This window comes from Fusarium redolens (genome assembly GCF_020744475.1).
Source record: "Fusarium redolens strain MPI-CAGE-AT-0023 chromosome Unknown BKA55scaffold_6, whole genome shotgun sequence".
NCBI classification, from domain to species: domain Eukaryota; kingdom Fungi; phylum Ascomycota; class Sordariomycetes; order Hypocreales; family Nectriaceae; genus Fusarium; species Fusarium redolens.
The window spans coordinates 2,252,001-2,266,930 of NW_025763669.1; the positions used below are offsets into that span (position 1 = coordinate 2,252,001).

General features: G+C 50.0%; 5 protein-coding genes across 5 annotated transcripts; 3 read left to right on the forward strand and 2 right to left on the reverse strand.

Annotated features, from left to right (window-relative positions):
- Window positions 1-21: 21 nt before the first annotated feature.
- BKA55DRAFT_565170 (emp24/gp25L/p24 family/GOLD-domain-containing protein) lies at window positions 22-1,192 on the reverse strand. Its single transcript, XM_046192524.1, has 3 exons — window positions 814-1,192; window positions 437-742; window positions 22-377 (listed from the first exon to the last, which is right to left on the reverse strand). The coding sequence occupies exons 1-3, from the start codon at window positions 1,015-1,017 to the stop codon at window positions 228-230; spliced, it is 660 nt and encodes a 219-aa protein (XP_046051386.1). The 5' UTR covers window positions 1,018-1,192; the 3' UTR covers window positions 22-227.
- On the forward strand, window positions 1,188-3,442 carry BKA55DRAFT_641350 (uncharacterized protein; the record flags this gene model as incomplete). The annotated part of the gene is made up of 2 exons (XM_046197135.1): window positions 1,188-3,136; window positions 3,296-3,442. The coding sequence occupies exons 1-2, from the start codon at window positions 1,562-1,564 to the stop codon at window positions 3,440-3,442; spliced, it is 1,722 nt and encodes a 573-aa protein (XP_046051387.1). The 5' UTR covers window positions 1,188-1,561.
- A 3,721-nt stretch (window positions 3,443-7,163) lies between these two features.
- Window positions 7,164-7,959, forward strand: BKA55DRAFT_538193 (uncharacterized protein; the record flags this gene model as incomplete). Its single annotated transcript, XM_046190008.1, has 4 exons — window positions 7,164-7,209; window positions 7,258-7,281; window positions 7,382-7,602; window positions 7,756-7,959. The coding sequence occupies 4 exons, from the start codon at window positions 7,164-7,166 to the stop codon at window positions 7,957-7,959; spliced, it is 495 nt and encodes a 164-aa protein (XP_046051388.1).
- A 1,330-nt stretch (window positions 7,960-9,289) lies between these two features.
- Window positions 9,290-10,587, reverse strand: BKA55DRAFT_565180 (uncharacterized protein). The gene has a single exon (XM_046192525.1). It carries the CDS (start codon window positions 10,120-10,122, stop codon window positions 9,499-9,501), a length of 624 nt encoding a protein of 207 aa, XP_046051389.1. The 5' UTR covers window positions 10,123-10,587; the 3' UTR covers window positions 9,290-9,498.
- Window positions 10,588-13,112: 2,525 nt separating this feature from the next.
- Window positions 13,113-14,841, forward strand: BKA55DRAFT_332256 (trimeric LpxA-like protein). The gene has a single exon (XM_046185719.1). The coding sequence runs from the start codon at window positions 13,296-13,298 to the stop codon at window positions 14,382-14,384; it is 1,089 nt and encodes a 362-aa protein (XP_046051390.1). The 5' UTR covers window positions 13,113-13,295; the 3' UTR covers window positions 14,385-14,841.
- The last annotated feature ends 89 nt before the right edge of the window (window positions 14,842-14,930 follow it).

A 14,930-nucleotide genomic window follows, 5' to 3' on the forward strand; every position in this document is an offset into this window, starting at 1 on the left:
ATTTAGGTAAAAGATTTAATAAACATCATCATGTATATGTAACATTACACGGCCATCGTCACTGAAAGATGAACTCCCCGCCGTAGCTTGACTGCCCAACGATCTCTTTTATCCTTTTCTGGTACGCAATCCATCAACACCCAACCCAATAAACGACATGTTGACTGTTCTTGGACTACCGAAGTCTAAGATTCAACTCGTAAACAAAAATTGCTCGAACAATCACTCTAGGTGAGCTTCTGCTTAATAAAGAATGATCGAAGATGCGAAAGCTGCCAGGTGCAGGTGATGCCAAGCACGATGAGCTGGATGATGATCCATCGAATGACACGGGCATTTGTCGACTCGGATTGATCTCGGAACTCGGCCTCTCGCTCCTGTGCCCATATCGTCAGTTTTCTGCTCTCATAGATACATGTTCACGGAGGCATCTTACACGCTGGAAGACTTGTTCTCTTCGGATATCAGCAAGACGAGCGTTGAGATCCTTGACACGTGATGTGATGTCCTGGATCTTTCCCTTATCGCTACTCTCGATTTGGTTGGTCTCGCCAATTACCAAGTCGAGAGTCAACTTGATGCCACCATTGGGGTTCTTGGCTGAGAGCCACGAGGTGCGGCCAGAGCTAGACGAAGGGGTGAAGCAGATCTTGTGGTCGCCAGCATCGGCGGCGGAGAAGGTAAAGCGGCCAGAGGCAGATCCGCGCTGAGAAACGACACGGTGATCGTTGTCGAAGATTTCCTATTAGTCATTAGTAAATGTTCGAAAGATAGTGCAATATGCTTGTGGACAGCTGTCCATAGAAAACATACATCGACGTTGATGTAGATGCTGATACCATCATGCTTTACCCAAGCTGATACTCGGTCATCCCACTCCTCAGCAGTGTAATGTCCAACGACAAGTGTATCCTTGGGCAGCTCCTCGTAGAAACATCTGGGGGTTGTGCCGTCGATGAAGAAGTGCAGCGCATTCGCAGCGGCGCTGAGTGACAGGAGAGGAAGCAGGAATCTCATGATGGCGACAGCTACTGCACTGATGTCCTTGGCGCAATTGGACGAATCGGTTTATTGTTGGAAAGGGTACGTTACGGAAGGTGTCGTTGATTAAAAAGCGAAGCGATGTCGTGACAAAGTCCAATGCTTAAAGGTATTGTAGCTGTCCCCCCTTTGGCTCTGGCTTCGACGTTGGCGCCCGCGAAGCTGCCACGTTCAAAGATCGGCTTTCGGCCAGGGGGGTTTAGCACTGTCACGTGCAGATAACGCAACCATCCCAGATTCTGATCCTGGGCAAAGGCGGCGCATCCTAATCCTCAGCAGTTACTCTGAATTCATTCAAACCAACCCCAAAATTTTGACGCGTCAACCAAACACCAGCGGTTCGAATTCAACAAAGAGGATCAATAAACGAGATACGAACCGATAAATTATTGTTAGAAGTGGATCACGTGGTTGGATTTGATGACCTTGGTGATGGAAGCTCGACTTTAACGGATTATTGGACCAGTTACACTTGTCATTTTTTCTTTTTAACAATTTATTTTCACGACATACTCCGAAAATGACCTCTTCCGACGTTCGCGATGTGCTAAACCTGGGTGATGGTGCATCAGGTCCCAGGCCGAGCAAGAAGCAAAAGATTGCTGCGCCAAGGCCAAACTTGAAGGGTTTGGCTCGTGAGGTACACAATCTCGGAGGCGACAACCCCATTGCTATTGTCCCTGAAGTCACACATTTCAAGAAGCGACGCTTTGCAAGTCGCAAACCTGCAGCGAGATGGGAGATGCGACCGTTCAAAAACTCGGCGCGTGGCGATTCGGATTTTACTTTGCGACACTGGAGGAGGAAGGATGAGAAGCAAGACGGCAGCGACCCATCGCCAGAACAGACGAGTCAAGGAGATCAGCCACAACGACCCAGAGACGAAATAGAGGATTCTGCGTTTGCAAAATACAACGTTCAGGTTTCAGTACCGCAGTATAGCGAGGGCCAGTATCAGCAGTCACTACAACACAATGACTGGACCAAGGAGGAGACGGATTACTTGCTCGAGTTGGCGCGTGGCTTTGACCTCCGATGGCCTCTGATCTGGGACCGCTACGAATGGAATCCTCCTGCGACAAACGGAGAGGCTGATGCCGACGGTGATGAGAGTAAGGCCATCGTGCCGGCGACACGGCCACGTTCTCTGGAAGATCTCAAAGCACGATACTATGAAGTTGCTTCTAAAATGATGGCAGCGCAAAAGCCTGTGCAGTACATGACACAGCCCGAATTTTCCCTTCATGAACTCATGGCGCATTTCAATCCACAGCAGGAGAAATTAAGAAAGGAGTTTGCGCTCAACGCCTTGACTCGGTCACGCGAAGAAGCTCGTGAAGAGGAATCGCTCTTGCTGGAAATTAAGCGTATTCTGGCACGCAGTGAGCGATTCAACGAAGAGCGTCGCGAGTTGTATAATCGTCTCGATTATCCTCGAGCGGACACTGACATCAATGCCTTCAAGTCTTCTGCTGGCTTGCAGAACCTTCTTCAAAACCTAATGACTGCTGACAAGTCCAAGAAGCGCAAATCGTTAATGCCTGGTGATGGTACCAGCCCTTCTGGCACCGCACCACCGCAAACAGCGGCTGCTGCGTCTGCCGCTGCGACTGCTGCCGCCGCTGCGCAAGAAGCCGGGAGACGGGAAAGCACAGCTGCGTCCACAGGGCCTCGTGATTCAACTGGACCTGTCGCTACACCGACAGCTTCGAACAACAAGAAGGGTCAGCCACAGCAACAACAGGAGCGCCGCAAGCTCTCGACACAGGAGGAGTTATTGTACGGTGTGACGCATCATGATCGATTGGGCTCTGGACCGACTTTCCGAACTGAGAGAATCAATAAGCTGTTCTCACACAAGTCTAATCAGCAACAGAATCGCATCACAAATGTTCTCAACGAACTGGACGTACCCAACAAGCTTGCCATGCCCACCGCGGCTACGACACATCAGTATGAGCAGCTCCTTGCGGCTGTCAATAGTCTGCTCGATGCCCGCAAGGTGTCGGACAAGCTCGATGCCGAGATCAAGGTTGAACAGGCCAAAAAAGCAGATCGGGAAAAGGCTATGGCTCCCCCTGAATCTGACTCTACAGTAGAAAAGGACAAAGCAGACCAGGACACAGGGACCGGCAACAACACAGAGGCAGGAACAGCTGCTGGAACGACCACTGAGAAAGCAGATGGCGACGTCACATCTGCACCTGGAGATACAAACAAGGATGCCTCGGAAACAGCAGCCCCTACTATTGAGGCCTCGGACGCCTCGAACAAAGAAACGGAACTGCTTAACGAAACTGACAAGAACGGGCGTCCTGGTAGCAGCGGTGCCGCGCACAAGAGAAGCGCGAGTGTTCTGAGTAGCGTCAGCGACAAGAGCAATAAAAGACAGAAGAAGTAGGACAATGTACAGGTATCCTCGAAGTACCACGGTACATAGCTATACGCGCCAGTGACTTGCTGCACGCGACATGCTGCAGCTAACGTTCCTGCAGGAACACAGGGATCTTTGCACCGACCCGATGGCTAGATCTGCCAGGACCGGCAGTTATTGGTTTGAGATATGTCATACCGTGGACAAGGGCTCTGGCGAGACAGGGTTGCACCTAATCTTGGATGTGTATCTGAGATGAGAGACGCCTAGAGGCCAGGACGTCATACAAACCATCCCTTCAACATATCTTTGCTGTACCGAAGCGCCGCCAGTGGAGCCAAGCTGTGTGACTGTTCAAGATATTGCATAACCCATAATCCAGACGTGCATCTCTTGAGAAAGAACCTAGGGTGTGGGCACATGGGCGTCTCGACCACGTGGGGCAGGAATGATATTGCATTTGCACCTTGTGTTTGCAAACAAGTGCTTATTCAAAGGACAGACTTGAAACGGCCAGGGATCTCTGCCATTAAAGTGTCCTGCGAGGGATGTAATGGGCGCTAGGAAGCATGATAAACGATAGGAATGAGGTTGTGTTGAAGAACATGCAGTTCATCGGCGGCTGCAGTGAGGCTGCATCCTAATTTAGCAACATGCTCCTATAATTATAACTCCATCTCCCTTGAAAGCGACCCGTGTTCCTGGTAAAAGATGACCCCTAGAGCAGGATATATGAACCACCAGGGCGTGTAGGCCATCCAATGCCTCGGGCCCGCATGACTTACATACAACGTGCTTGCTGTCGACCCTCGACTTGCCTAAACGGGCCCAGGAGCGCCAATCGAGTGGTTCAGATCAACTGAGATAGTGCTGCCGCTCCTCTGGAACCTGGTTCTTTGGCGCCGGAGACAGATAGATGATGATGGGGTGTGCCTCCTGAAAAGGAGAGTGTGCATGGTTCTAGATTACAGGAGCCTCATTGAACAGGGGCCAGCGCTTGTGAAAGATGAAGCCATCTCGAGCGAGACGCCCAGTGCTGTTCCTGCATAGCTGCATGTTGTGGTCGGCGTCTATGGTCCAAGAATAGAATCAACTCGTGGCATCCCAACATGCAAGAATGATGATCCGCATCAACATATCTGACCTAAGATTAGATTCACCCTTGTTAAGCGCCAAGATCTTGGTTATTCTGGAAAGCTGCGAGATGGGAAAATGCGACGCAAGGTCAGCGCTTAGCTGGCGGCTAGCTGTGGACGTATGAAGCATTATTGGATATCGAGCCCGCGAAGTCACCACAGAATCACTGGCAATATATTTTTAGATGAAACAAGTGTTATATAATTAGAAATGGAGCTGTTGGGATATATTATATGGTTCATGACATGCTTCGTGGTGTTGAGGCTCTTGATGTGACGTCTTCAGCATCCATCAACACAACATGTGATTGGCTGGAGTTTCGACTGGTGACTGCGAATTATGCCTGTTCCTCATGATGCAACCTGTCTTGGAAACAGGGTCTCCGATAAATACGGAAGACCCAGGGAATATGAACATAAACATATAGTTCAGAGGTATTATAGGGCTGATGTACGTGCATCCACAATCATGACGGCGCTCGTGCATCTCTGGATACCAAGTCGAGAAGAGACAAGAACACCGAACAACATCAACGTTAGTCCGAGAGTTCTCTCGGGGTGAGGGTGGCCTCGACATCTTACTGAATGTTGTCTCTTTTCTCTATGCTTTTCCAACAGGGATGAACTGATGCATTCAGATATGAGGCGAAAACAACAGTGTGTGCTATTCAGTGCGCCATCGACCAACTTCATGCATCTCACTTCATATGCGCCACCGCGGCGTGAAGCTGTGAAGGACAACTCAGAAGACAGTATTCGGTGCACGATAGTGGCAGAGTGGCAGATTTGGAGGCAAGGCATCATACGAAGATCACACCTCATGCAACAAATCCGTCGCTAACAAACCATTCAAGGCTATTCATAAACTTGGCAAGGCATTACATGAAGGTTTTTGGCTTCGCCTTGTTTGCCTTCCGGGATCTCATAGTATGTCGCTGATTGTTTGGAGCTTGGCTCCAACCTTGCACACAATCACGCCACGCTCGATCATGATAGTAACTTCAATGGCACATCTTTCCGCGGACGCCCGCGGCACTTTCGAGGATGTTTGTGTCACAAGAACAAAGCGCCCAAGAGCAACGGACATGGAGAAAAGAGGGATGTCTTGAAACCAACAGCCACAACAGCCAGGGTCAACTTTCCCCAAAGTTTGACCCGTAGTTCAGAAGTAATTTCTGGTTGATGGACCAGGATGTAACTCGGGAGTCAACTACACTTCACCAGCCTTCAGAAGCACAATCGCAACGAGAACAGCCCCTTCGCTCGCCATATCCCGTGCCTATTACATGAAAGTAGCGAGCATGCCGTATAACATGCAATGATCGCCTCCAATGCTATCTTTGCAGTAGCAGGTTGAGTATATTACCCGCAAGGGTAGTATTCGGACCCGCTGACGGAGTTATTTTCGCCATGCAATGCTTTTTTTGTCTTTTCGTGCTGATCAATCACTGGGCTTCCGCATGCCGAGATGCGGCTCGACTGTTACCGGCCTGCTCTGATCATGGATCAGCTTTGATGTGTTACCTCGAAACTGTTTCTCACCACAAGGAAAAATTTAGAATGCGACCTGGAGCAAACCCCTTGTTGATTGTCGGAGGTTTGACAAAACCTCTTGTCAATGGACGAAGTGAGCTGACACCACTGCCAGAATCAGCCCTCCGCTTCCCCGCGGTTTCGTTTTGAAAGCTGCAGCACTGCTGTTGTAAGGTCGCAACCAACGCGGCGGTGTGCCTGCGAGAAGATAAAGTGCAGCAATATAGACCTGGCTATTACCTGCTTGGCCATGGGTTTGGAGATAGAGGCGCTAAAATCCCATCATTCCTCTCTTAGGGCATTAGGTATCTGCTGTGACAATTTTAGTCACCACGGGCCAACCCCTTGTCTTCAATAATGAGCCAATCACAGGTAGGAGCCGGCTTGTTTCCATCACAAGTGTACAAGGAACAGCTGATAGCGTCCCTAGCCATAGGCGGCACAGGAGTCAAAACGCGCAGTGGGTGAGTTAGATGCTGCAGCTAGACTGAGGCGTGGCAAGCACTGATTTAGATTTGGCTCTAGACGAAATGTGATGCATGCAACGAAAGGTCAGGGAAGTGTCTAATACTTAGCATTGTTGGTCAATGATGTTCTGCTGGCGGAGAGCAACAAAGACAAGAATAGGAACATCGGCAATCGATGAGCCAATTAAATTCTTTGATTCTAGGGTGTCATGCCGTTCCATGACATGAAATGTGACCAGGCATTCGAAGTCAACTAACGGTACGCAGACGTGGAAATGTGACAGAGTCCAGGGCCCATGCTGGCTCACCAGCTTGAACTGAGGATGTTTCCAAAAATGGGCTGTTTCGTCGTCAATTCCGTCATGCTCCATATAGGGATGCATGTCGGTAGCCATTTTGCGCTTAAGATATTTTTGGTGCTGCTTCAGTTGGTTCGGTAGGAATCAAGTTGCGTGGCCGCGCATCTCTGACAAAATACGGGCGTGCAATATCCAGCTGAGCAACTCTCTTGTAGACACTCATGATGGACCCCAGTATCAAATAGGGCTATGAGTGTTGAATGAGGCCGCCGAACAAGGGTGATTTGAGCTAGACGCAGGACCAGCCTCAATTATGCCAGGAACGAGCTGGGATATGATACCGGCATATCCCATAACACGTACGTACGCTCGAGCTGTTATTGCGCGTCTCGGTAGATAGATTATAGGCTATAGCAAAGGGTCGGGACTCAGTAAGTTGTCAGGCTCGCGCATGTCATTCCCAAGGATCAATCGGCTCACACGGGCTGAGGCTATCTAAAAGTCTGCCGGTGAATTGAAGATTGGGCTCAGTCCTGGCACAGCCGCGGACGGCGGCGAGTGACCACGAGACAGGTCTTAGCGTGTTAGACGCGGCGTTAATGGTTCTGTCTCGCCTAAGGTGCCTGAACAGCCACGCCCTTGCAAATGCCCAGATCTGGTTCTTGAAAGAAGCTGTTGATTGGCTGCTGGGGCGAGGAGGCGCACAGTCCCGACACCACATCCGCCGACATGCGGTGGACGGTAGGACAAAGGTTTGTGGTTGGCTCAGGAGATACTGTTCGCTTTTCGAAGCCGGTGTTGTTCAAGAGTCCAGTGATGTGTGAGGCCCCTCGGATCTCTCGTCTGGCGACCGAGCCGGCAACAGGCCTTAAGAAGATAAGAGGGGACAAGCTAGCCCATGACAGGTTGATGAGACTGGAAAGACGAAGTCTAGCAATAGTTTCGAAGTCTGCAGTTGCTGGATTGAAGCTGAAGAATTGCCAGTTGAGGTTCAGTTAAAAGAGAAGTGGGGTAACATTCTGTGTGCCTGCCAGTGCCGCGGCAAGAGCGAACGGGGCGCCGATGTTCTCCACCCAGCCGTACCTCAGGGAAGGGGCCTGTTAGGTTAGGTTCATGTAGGCTAACTTCAAGAGTACTAGCGGTAATTCCCAGTTAGGTTGGCAGTTCGTCGTCGTTTTGAGACTGTACGAGAAAAGCAGGTGCCAGCTCCTCCGACCAATGCCTAAGATAATGCATAAGAAATTTGTATGTTGGCTTAGGCTGCCGTGGTTTAGCTATTACGACAGCGTTGTAGAAACAATTAGAAGAAAGAGATAAGATCACGCCAACCTGAACTATGCGGAACCTTTTTTTTATTATCCTTGAAGGAATATGTACTAATAAGAATGCTCGCACTCATCTTCAGGCACAATATGTGTCCTTAGGTAAGGTATCATATCTGCCTTCAGCATCAATTCTGCATATCATGGCCGTGTTTCTAAAATGATGTTTGCGATATGAATGTACCCCCTCGAATGGGTGGCTACGTTTTTAAATTCTTGACTTTTAGATAAAGAAGCCAGTTCGTGTTGTCCCAGAAGAGTACTCGAAGATATAGCAGTCCAAGGGACCAAACGGTCTCTTACGTTGAACTCGTCACGAAAGCGAGGTTACATCAGAAGAGAATAAATGAGACGCGCTAAATAACAGCTCTTGTGGCACGAAGGATTTAGGTAGACAGTCAGCATTTTTAGTCTGCTCGGTTAGGCTTGTTTGGAGAGTCGCGCGACTAGGTTGGCGTCAGTTACAGGATTACGGAGTACAGGAGGCCAACACGAAGTTTTATCTTGCATCCCTATCCCTCTCTGGTGTTGATCTCTTTGGAGGTATACAAGGGTCGCTTATTGGATCCGGGAGTATTACCCCAAGGGCGATCCTAGAGCGGGTACTGTACACGCTTGGGGTCGTTGCCGCGTAGGAGGTATCTGACTGGACTCCTGTTACCGAGTCGTGCGTATCCTTTTGAGGTGAGGTGAAGTGCTTCTGTCAGTGATCGGCCGGCAGCGGATGGCATTCCTTGTTTTGAACTCAAGGGCTAGGGTTTGGCGGCGGCGCCGACAGTGTTATGGGTGGTGATGATGATAATGGAGCGGGAAGAAAAGCTTGTGAAAGGCACATCGCGAGGTGGAGTGTCATGCCAAGAGGCGTAAATTTAGGTGATTGATGAGCAGTGGCAGTGGATGGATGCTCGCGGCACAGTTTTCTGAGTATTATCATTGTCGCGCGTGAGATAGACGAGATGACTCAGACAATTAAAACGACCAACAACTACCTTCCTACGTAATTACTAAATTATCCTATCCTGGAGGTAAATTCGGGAATAATTCTAAAAATGATTGATTCGAATTTCGAATGATTTGTAAGAGTCATCTTCCATTTGTGCCACAGGCTCCTGGCTCTATCTCGTCTAATGCGCTTAAACAAATCGGCATCGTTCGTATTTATGCTATTCTAGAGGTACCACATTGCAAAGTTCGCTTTTCAAAGCCGCCCAACCTGAAGAAAGACCGCGGCAGAGCAACACGCGGTGCGGTCCTTGATCCGCACCCGAGGGTGTCTGGCTAAACACACACCGAACTAAGCGTAGAGGAGCCCTTTAGCGGCCCTTGTCACTTCTCGACTCTAGACTCTGGGCGGTCGAGGGCGGCCCCGTCGTCACTCAGCCAGTCGCGCGGCCCATGGCGACAGTTGAAAAGCGCCCAGTGAAGTTTGAGGGCGCCAGAAGGATCAAGAATGCGAGAAAAGTGCAGGGCGAGAGTCGAGTTGATGATAAAGGAAATGAAGGGGGGCAGACTCTGAAGGGTGCTGAACGCTCTGCATACATGCAAGCGACACGCCAACGCAAGCGATAAAACCAGTTGCAATGAAGAATGGAACAGGATATGCAAATAGTTGATCGGAAGGTACGGTCGCATTTGGGGACGGAGAGATTCCGTGCTCAGGACCTTATGTTGGTTGATATGGATGGATGGCTTGATGGACAGACAGAGTATGGGCCTGTCTACTCCAGTGTAATAGCTGGAGATGTTTATCCAACATTTGGATCCATTGTAAAAACCCCATCTGGGCGAGTGAGATGTCAATTGATTTGCCAGGACGATCGTCCTCGACCGGGTAGTGACGTGATATGCCCGATCACAATTGGGGATAGCAATGCGTGTCGGGCTAAATTCGAGGTTGAGAATGAGAATGAGGTTGAGGTTGCTCAGACCCTTTGAGGTGAGCAGGGCCATACCTCCGCGACAGGCCAGGGTACGCACTTTACCGTACTCTGCAGTTCCGGCGCAGGTACCTTGGGGCTGTAAGTACTTGAGGTCTCATAGACGAGGTATCCGATGCCGACCGTACCTAGTAGGCGAGTGACGCCGTATGAAGCGCCACGCCGCCGCGACCTGGGTGAAGTGCTCTTGGGGTTGGAGACTCGAGCATACAAATGCATGGATGATTGGTGTTTTTATTTTATTTAAAAAGATTGGCTTTGTTGATAGATACGATTTGATGATATTTTGGTCAGACAGAGCAGTGCTGTCTGCCTCTCAGTTGCGTCTTGACATGCAAGTACATGATCTGAGCCCTACCATCCTCATCATGCTAGAGATCAGGTTAGCCGCATCGAAAGCAAACACACACTGGAACCAGCTCCGTCCACTCGTTCGGTAAAAGACTGACCAACTAATGAACGCGTGGATGGATGGATACTGTACATTACTTTAGCTTTTACTTCAAGTGGCTACCGGAATCTATCCTGCTATACGACCACCATCAAAGTCCATCAATCACCAGCAGCACGAGGCCACAAAGCACCAGGACCAGGACCAACACCAAAAGGCTAACAAAGCCTACTACTACCAACCGCGCGCCCCGGCTACTGTAACTTAGCTTGCCCTCCCACGTCTCCTCCACTCTCCTTCATGGGTCCATCTCCATGTCCAGGGGCCCCCCTGGCCCCAGTCTCTTGATTCTTCCACCCCCCTAATTAGTGAGGGTGAAGGTGTCAGGATTGGAGGTGTGAGATGTTGTGCTTTTTCTTCTTACAGCGAAAGTTCTGTTTCGAGTCTCAAGCTCCACAAGGCTCTTTCAAGTTACCTCACTTTACTTCACTTCACATAACCTCAATTCAACAGACGCGGCCTGTTCTGTTCTCGTCTGCTTTGGTGTTGAATTGATAGAAGTGGTTAACACGAGATGAAACAAATTTGCGCTTCTGGTGTTACTCGAATCTAAAGTGAACCTGTGTCTGTTTGTCCCTTGCTTATCTGGCCATGCTTCCAAGACTGTCAGTCACCGTTTACTGTCCCTGTCATTGCCGCCCTCTCTCTAGCTTGACTTGACTTGACATGACTTTGACTTGAGCCTGGCTTCTACTCTAGCTTTCGTCTCCTCGTGTTGCTGGCTCCTTTAACTCTAGAGACCCTGGACTTTCCCTCTCTCTATCATATCCTACCCGGGTTCCCACACCCTCACTCCATCTTGGATCTCATTCTAATCTCGATCCTTCTCTTCCTTTTCCTCTTCCTCTTCCTCTTCCCCCTTCGTCCTTCAGTCTTTTTGACTTTGACTCTTCCCCTCCCCTCCACCTAATTCCAAGGACCCCCCTCCCTCTCTCTCCCGTCCCGCCAGGCCAGCCCAGGCCTGACTGATCTGAACTCCCCGCCACGAACACCCCCAGCTAGTTTTTTTTTTTCGCCGATTACAGACGCTCTTCAAGTGTTAATCGCGCGTCAAAAACCTACCGACGCCCCAAGCGCCGGGAGTCTCGTCATTTCCAAACCTCAACCACCCAACTTTCCGCTACTCTACGGATACTCTTCGAGCAAATACGCTTTCAACCTCATCTTTTATCTGCGAGCGCGCATGTCGAAAAGGCTTTCAGGCCATTAACTCCGTTGATTCACGCTCTTTACGTTGGTTATAGTTGCCAAGTTCAATCTCGATCTCAATCCCAAATTAGAAAGAGAAATCAGTCTGGCTACTGTCTCATCTCGCCTTCTTTCCACGAGTACTGGATCAAATCACCTCATCCAAATTCACCTTCTTTAACTTCCAATCTCAGCGTCATTCAATCTCAATCTCAAATTACTTTCCGCCAAGAACGGCCTCAATTTTGGACGATAGAATTGTAGCGGCAAGGACTGACTGTTATTGATCGATTCACTTGTCTTGGTGGATATTCGACTGAGCCCGGTTTATCTGAACCTGCTGCTTTCTCCAAGGCCACTGCGCCACGCAGTTTGCTTCAACTGTCCTGATCTTAGCGACGCCATCATCATTAATCACCAGACACTTCAGTCAGTTACTCTGACGTATTGCTCAGCGAGCCTATCCCCCAGTCTCGCGGCTTTCACGGCCACCTGCGGAACGTCCGGAGCGACTTCAATTGCGCCTCATCTCCACGTTCTTGGGAAACCGCTCTGAGCTTGCAGGCTTATAGGCTTGGCTGTGCGGCCTATTGGCGCTTCTTACGACTCACTTGCTCCCTTGTGCTGTGCACCATCAGCGAGTCTGTCTATAATGTCAACTTTTACCGCCCTTAACGGGGGCTCACCCAGGACTACAGATCCGCCTACTGTGACCATCGAGAAGCCAGCCATGGATGAGCGCGCACATAGCACATCGACATCTCAGCCTCCACCTACACCAGAAGTTTCATCAAATCAAATTCCTAGCCAAAGTTCGGATCGACCACCGTTTCAATCACCCGGTTATCCTGATGTTGAAGGGTCTCACAAGCGAAAGCGGTCTGATTCTGTTGAACTTCGTCGTGAGCATGCACAGCATGCTCACACACCGGAATCCGCTCACCCTCATCACGAATCGCGAGAGCCTTATGGAACTCCCTCAAGAGACTACCGTCCTTATGGCGATGAGCACCGAGACAAGGAGTCTTGGTATTCTCACCAGGCACGCGATGAGCGAAGTTACGACTCACAGCAAAATTCGGCTACCACTCCTCATGGCCAAACAGAGGAGCAGATTGGTGATGCGCTTCGTAGGGCTACCGGTCAGATGGACCATGGTGACTACTCAAATGCCAGCCCAGAAGGCGATGACCATTCCATAATATATGGTGGTCAATACGCATCCGAGGAGAGGCGTGACGGGGTTTTGCAGCACGACCCAAAGAAGAGAAAGAGAAACTTCAGTAACAGAACCAAGACGGGCTGCCTGACCTGTCGGAAGCGCAAGAAGAAGTGCGATGAGCAGAAGCCCGAGTGTAAGTCCTTTTTAATAAGTCATTTGATCCACTACTGATAGAAAGTTAGGTGGAAATTGCCTTCGCGGAAGTTTTGTATGTGCAGGTTATCCACCTCAACGCGGGCCAGGATGGCAGAAGCCGGACAACAAGGCTCCAGCAGTTCCTCTTGAATCCAAGGACCCAACCTACATTCCCCCAGGAGCTTATGGGATGCCACAGCAAAGTCCTTACGGTAATCAACCTGTGAAGCGCGAATCCCTGCCACCTTATCGTGGCCAGGCTCTTCGCATAGACCCCCCACAAGGCCGCCCTTTGGTGACCGACGACGACCGGCCAACGGCATCAACATTGCCCAGCGCGTCTGTGACCAGTCCCGAAAACAAACTCTCTGCCCTTCCTTATACTCCTGCAAACGTATTCCCAACTCCAGTCAGCGCAAATCCTCAACCACCGCCACCCTTCGGAGAAAGAATGGCAAAGGAATACCAGCGTGTGCCTCCGCTGCACGATCTCAGCAGGACAGAGCCGGAGTCTGCCCATTTAGGGAACCAGCTTCCACAGATTAATATACTCCACCCGACGAGAACCAACAGTCCTGCTCCTCCTCCGCCGGCACCGACATCAAATGCACAAGTCGCTGCTCAGCTGGCTTTATCGCACTCACAGTTCCCCCAGAGACGAACTCAAAAAGAGGAGATGTTGTCAGGACGACATTACTATCCTTTCGACAAGGAGCTTTGCCTGGAGCGTGAGCGTTGCTCTGCGGCTTGCTGGAGGTTCAACAATCTCACCACTCCCCCTACTAACGGTGTATCGCCCGAAGAGCGGGCTCGCCTATTCCTCGAAATTCTGCAACCTCGTGATCCTGTTCGAGTTTCTCCCACAGAAGCTTCCCCAGTCACCAATGTTGGCCGGGTAGGCAGGCATGTCGCTGTCGAGACACCCTTCATTTGTGATTACGGTTATAACATCACCATTGGCCACCACGTTGTCATTGGACGTAACTGCACGATCAATGATGTATGCGAGGTCAAGATTGGCGACAACTGTGTTATTGGACCGAATGTCAGCATTTTTACGGCAGGACTTCCTATTGATCCCAAGAAACGCCAGGGTGGTCAAGGGCCTCAGATGGGCAAACCTATCACCATTGAGCAGGACTGCTGGATTGGCGGAGGTGCCATTATTCTTCCAGGAAGGACCATCGGCAAAGGCAGCACTGTTGGTGCCGGATCAATTGTCACCAAGGTAAGCTTACAAAGACAGGTCGATAAAAGAAGCCGACAGCTAACTCCATAGCAGGATGTTCCTCCTTTCACCATTGTAGCTGGAAACCCCGCAAGGGTCCTCCGGGGCATCGCTTCTTAATGCTTATTTTTGGCGTTGCCTTATTTTTCACCTTGAGTCACGATACCCCAGTGTATTCGCATGTGTAAAGATAGCACTGTTGATGGCCGCTCAGCCGTAAGGTTACAAAATGGTCAACGATATACGAATGGCGCGAAGCGTTACAAAAGCCTCAGCATTGCCTTTATTACCGATTTTTGTTTTCTTTCTCTGTCTTTTTGACTATACTGGACGGATTTGCTATTGGAGTGGGAGCTGAGTGCGGCAGGAAAAGCAAATTTTAATTGGAGGCGCCATGAGATTTAATATGCGGAAATACGGGCCGCTATGGGGAGGTAGAAAACCTCATGTGACGAGATGGAGTGACGGACGTGTTGATGAATTGGGATGGTGGTATTGTTTTTTGGGTTCGTGTTGCATGTGCTACGACTTATGAGAGATAAACAAGCCGGGTCGAGACCTGCAGGAAGATATCCAGCCATGTTATTGATTGTTAGC

Bases quoted from the DNA above. Each gene is read 5' to 3' on its own strand.
- BKA55DRAFT_565170 (XM_046192524.1), bottom strand. From the start codon at position 1,017: ATGAGATTCCTGCTTCCTCTCCTGTCACTCAGCGCCGCTGCGAATGCG. The intron at 743-813 runs GTATGTTTTCTA...AATGACTAATAG, and splicing joins GCATCTACATCAACGTCGAT to GAAATCTTCGACAACGATCA. The intron at 378-436 runs GTAAGATGCCTC...ATATGGGCACAG, and splicing joins GAGAACAAGTCTTCCAGCGT to GAGCGAGAGGCCGAGTTCCG.
- BKA55DRAFT_565180 (XM_046192525.1), bottom strand. From the start codon at position 10,122: ATGGCCCTGCTCACCTCAAAGGGTCTGAGCAACCTCAACCTCATTCTC.
- BKA55DRAFT_332256 (XM_046185719.1), top strand. From the start codon at position 13,296: ATGCCACAGCAAAGTCCTTACGGTAATCAACCTGTGAAGCGCGAATCC.